Source organism: Pygoscelis adeliae, unplaced genomic scaffold (assembly GCF_000699105.1).
Source record: "Pygoscelis adeliae isolate BGI_AS28 unplaced genomic scaffold, ASM69910v1 Scaffold74, whole genome shotgun sequence".
Classification (NCBI taxonomy): Eukaryota; Metazoa; Chordata; class Aves; order Sphenisciformes; family Spheniscidae; genus Pygoscelis; species Pygoscelis adeliae.
Window position 1 is genome coordinate 336,879 of NW_008824665.1, and position 3,441 is coordinate 340,319.

At 44.1% G+C, this 3,441-nt stretch overlaps 1 protein-coding gene across 1 annotated transcript in view; it reads right to left on the bottom strand.

The window, feature by feature from the left end:
• The window catches only part of LRCH1 (leucine-rich repeats and calponin homology (CH) domain containing 1), an 80,483-nt gene extending 79,343 nt beyond the window's left edge, over window positions 1-1,140 (bottom strand). Inside the window, exon 1 of the mRNA XM_009322846.1 lies at window positions 1,089-1,140. Within this exon, the coding sequence (XP_009321121.1) occupies window positions 1,089-1,140 (52 nt within the window). The remainder of the gene's footprint in view (window positions 1-1,088) is intronic.
• Window positions 1,141-3,441: the final 2,301 nt, after the last annotated feature.

Here is a 3,441-nt window from a genome sequence, read left to right on the forward strand (position 1 = left end):
TTCTCATGATTAGCTCTGTGGCATGCTCCAATTCCAAGGAGACAAAGGAAATTTCTCTGCCAGAAACATGCCCAAAACAGTATCACAAGCCTGGAAGAATAGAGAAGGTTAATACAGCAATCCGCCTCGTTATTGCATCTGCCTTTAGGTGGCAAAATAAAACATTTAAATTTCTCCTTTATCTTCTATTTCTCCCTCTTTAGGACATCTATTAGGGGTTAAGATTGCCAGAAAAAAATGGTTCCTGAGGAGGCTCTGTTTACACACTGAAGATGAACCTGGTGTGGAAGTACAGGGGACTCCCTAAAAACATACCGCAAAATGACTGGATTCTTCCTGCAGCTCTCTATGTAGGAATGAACAGATTTGGGACTGTGGTGGGTTGACCTTGGCTGCCCACCAAATGCCCACCCAGCCGCTCTATCACTCCCCCTCCTCAGCAGGACAGGAGGAGAAAATACAATGAAGAAGCTCATGGGTCAAGGTAAGGACCACCACTTACTGCCACAGGCAACACAGACTCAACTTGGGGAAATTAATTTATTGCCAATTAATAACAGAGTAGGATAGCGAGAAATAAAAACAAAACTAAACCCACCTTCCCCCCGCCCCCCTCCTCCCAAGCCTCAACTTCACTCATGACTCTCCTACATCCTCCTCCCGCCTGCCTCCCCCAGCGGCGCAGGGGGACAGGGAATGGGAGTTGTGGTCAGTCCATAAACACTTCATCTCTGCCACTCCTTCCTTACACTCTTCCCCTGCTCCAGCATGGATCCCTCCCATGGGATACAGTCCTCCATGAACTTCTCAAAGATGGGTCCTTCCCACGGGCTGCAGTTCTCCAGGAACTGCTCCAGTGTGGGTCCTTTCCACAGGGTACAGTCCACCAGGAATGGACTGCTCCAGCGTGCGTCCCCCACAGGCTACAGGTTCTGCCAGAAAACCTGCTCCTGCACGGGCTCCTCTCCAGGGGCTGCAGTTCCTGCAAGGAGCCTACTCTGACACGGGCCCTCCATGGGCTGCAGCTTCCTTCAGAGCATATCCTCCTGCTCCAGCAGGGGGTCCTCCACGAGTTGCACGGTGGATACCTGCGCCACCGTGGACCTCCGTGAGCTGCAGGCAGACAACCTGCATCACCATGGTCTTCACCACAGGCTGCAAGGGAATCTCTGCTACGGCACCTGGAGCACCTCCCTCCCCTCCTTCTTCACTGACTCTGGTATCCGCAGGGCTTTCTCTCTCACATTTTTCTCACTCCTTTCTCACACAGTTGCCGTGCAGCATTTTTTACTTTTTCTTAAATACATGATCACGGAGGTGTGACCAGCATCGCTGATGGGCTCAGCTTTGGCCAGCGGCGGGTCCGTCTTGGAGCCGGCTGGAACTGGCTCTGTCTGTCATGGGGGCAGCTTCTGGTGTCTTCTCACAGAAAGCTGCCCCTTCAGCCCCCTCCCAGTACCAAAATCTTGCCACGTAAATCAAATACAGGTACCTAAACACCTGTATCACAAGATGGAAACAATAATCAGACAGTAAATGCCTTTCATCAACAGAATGACCTTTAATAACATGTGGTATGAAACCCAGTTCATGGGCCATGAAGCATTCCTCCTTCTCCCACACCTTCCGCACAAGGGGGAGGATACAAGTCATTAATTTTCACACTCCTTAATAAACAACCAACCCTAAGAAGGATCAATGGATTATATCATTCCAGTATTGTACTAGTCAGCCTCAGCAGGACTTAAATATCTCAGGTGTTTTTTCAGACACAGTAGCAGTAAGAAGAAATGTTTGCCCAACTCTAAAAACTTTTAAAAACTGTTCTTCATCATTTTCAGCCTTCATAGTAGATTGATGGAGAGCATTGGAGGAAAAGAAACTGAAGTGTTCATATCATACACTATCCAGCTGAACATCTTTACTGTATCAAACCATATTTCAGTCATCTGCCTGAACTGTTCATACTGGCACATGAAAGAAAATTTGATAGTCAACACCCACCCACATGAAAGCAAGACCTTTGCTGGCTCCTCTGTGGAAACAAAACCTACAAGTATACCTTGATATTAAAAGTCCTCATGATTAGCTTCAGCCATCACAGACACACTTTAATTATTAGCATGGAATGCTGTGAGATCAGGTAAACTGTGGGCTATATAAGGGGACTTCTGGGTATATTAGAGGCTTCTCACAGGACTAAGAGTTGGATTATGAAATAGTTTTCTGAAAGAAGAATAGGGACCACAGCTTTCACCAAATTCAAAACAAAAGTTCAAAAAGGTGTAAATTGTGTATATGTGTATATAAACACACACATGCACAACCTCATTTCAGTCAAGCAACTTACTCCCACCTATTGGAGAAGAGGGAAAGATGTGAAACAAAAACATGAATTACATTCTATTCCAAAGATGGTGGTGGATCGCTGTAAGGACGTACTCTAGCGGCTTCTATTACGAATCTCTTGTTTCAGCCACAGATATCTCCTTTCTTAAAGCTGTCTACTTTGGAAACCAACACCTTCCACTTCCACGGGGAAATTCCACATGATGCACTCAAACAGCAGGATGTAATCTAATGGTCTACAACCTTTTCCAGCCCACAGACAACATTACTAGAAAGAACAAGCTGAATGCAATGACAAGGTTTTTCACTTCATTCTCTATTTTAATGGCTATTATTATTTTTCCTCAGGCTGTGAAGAGAGGACACTGTTTACGCTATGCTTTATGTGCCTCAGTGACCTGCTCAAAGAGGAGTTACCTCACATTTACCATCTGGTAGATGGTAAATCTTTAGTCTGCCAGACTAAAATACTAGATTTGTTTATTTTTAATTCATTTTTATACATGAACTGTCTCACATTCTGTAAGAAAATTTGCTATGAACAGGGAAATGAACAAAAGTTATTTGATCTTTGGGTATACCAAAGACATGTGGGCAAAGACATGAAAAAGCTACCTGATGCTAATTTACAGTGACATGGAAAGCAGAGTATTACTCATCTGATCACCTCCCTTTCTGTCTGCCCACCTCCCACAGATGCCAGGGTTAATCTACCTTATCTACATTATTCATGTACTTCTCCCACAATGGTTCCTGAAGTCAGCATAACATAATTGTAAGAGTTTATCAACACAAATCTGTTTTGTACCATAAAAGCTGACTTACACTATTAAGCACATCCTTAAACAATGAACTAATTATATGGCTATTACACAGGAGGTACAACATTTGAAAGAAATGGCTAAGAAATACTTCAGACTTCTAAACAAAACAGGAACCTGTGAAAACATTACCAGAGATTGAGGTACCAAGAAAGAAAACCCTGGAATAAACAAATAAATTAAACTGTAATAAATAACCAAAAATCGGATGGCTACTCCTAGATACGGGGGGGGGGGGGGGGGGGGGGAGAAGAGAAAAAAAAAAAAAAGA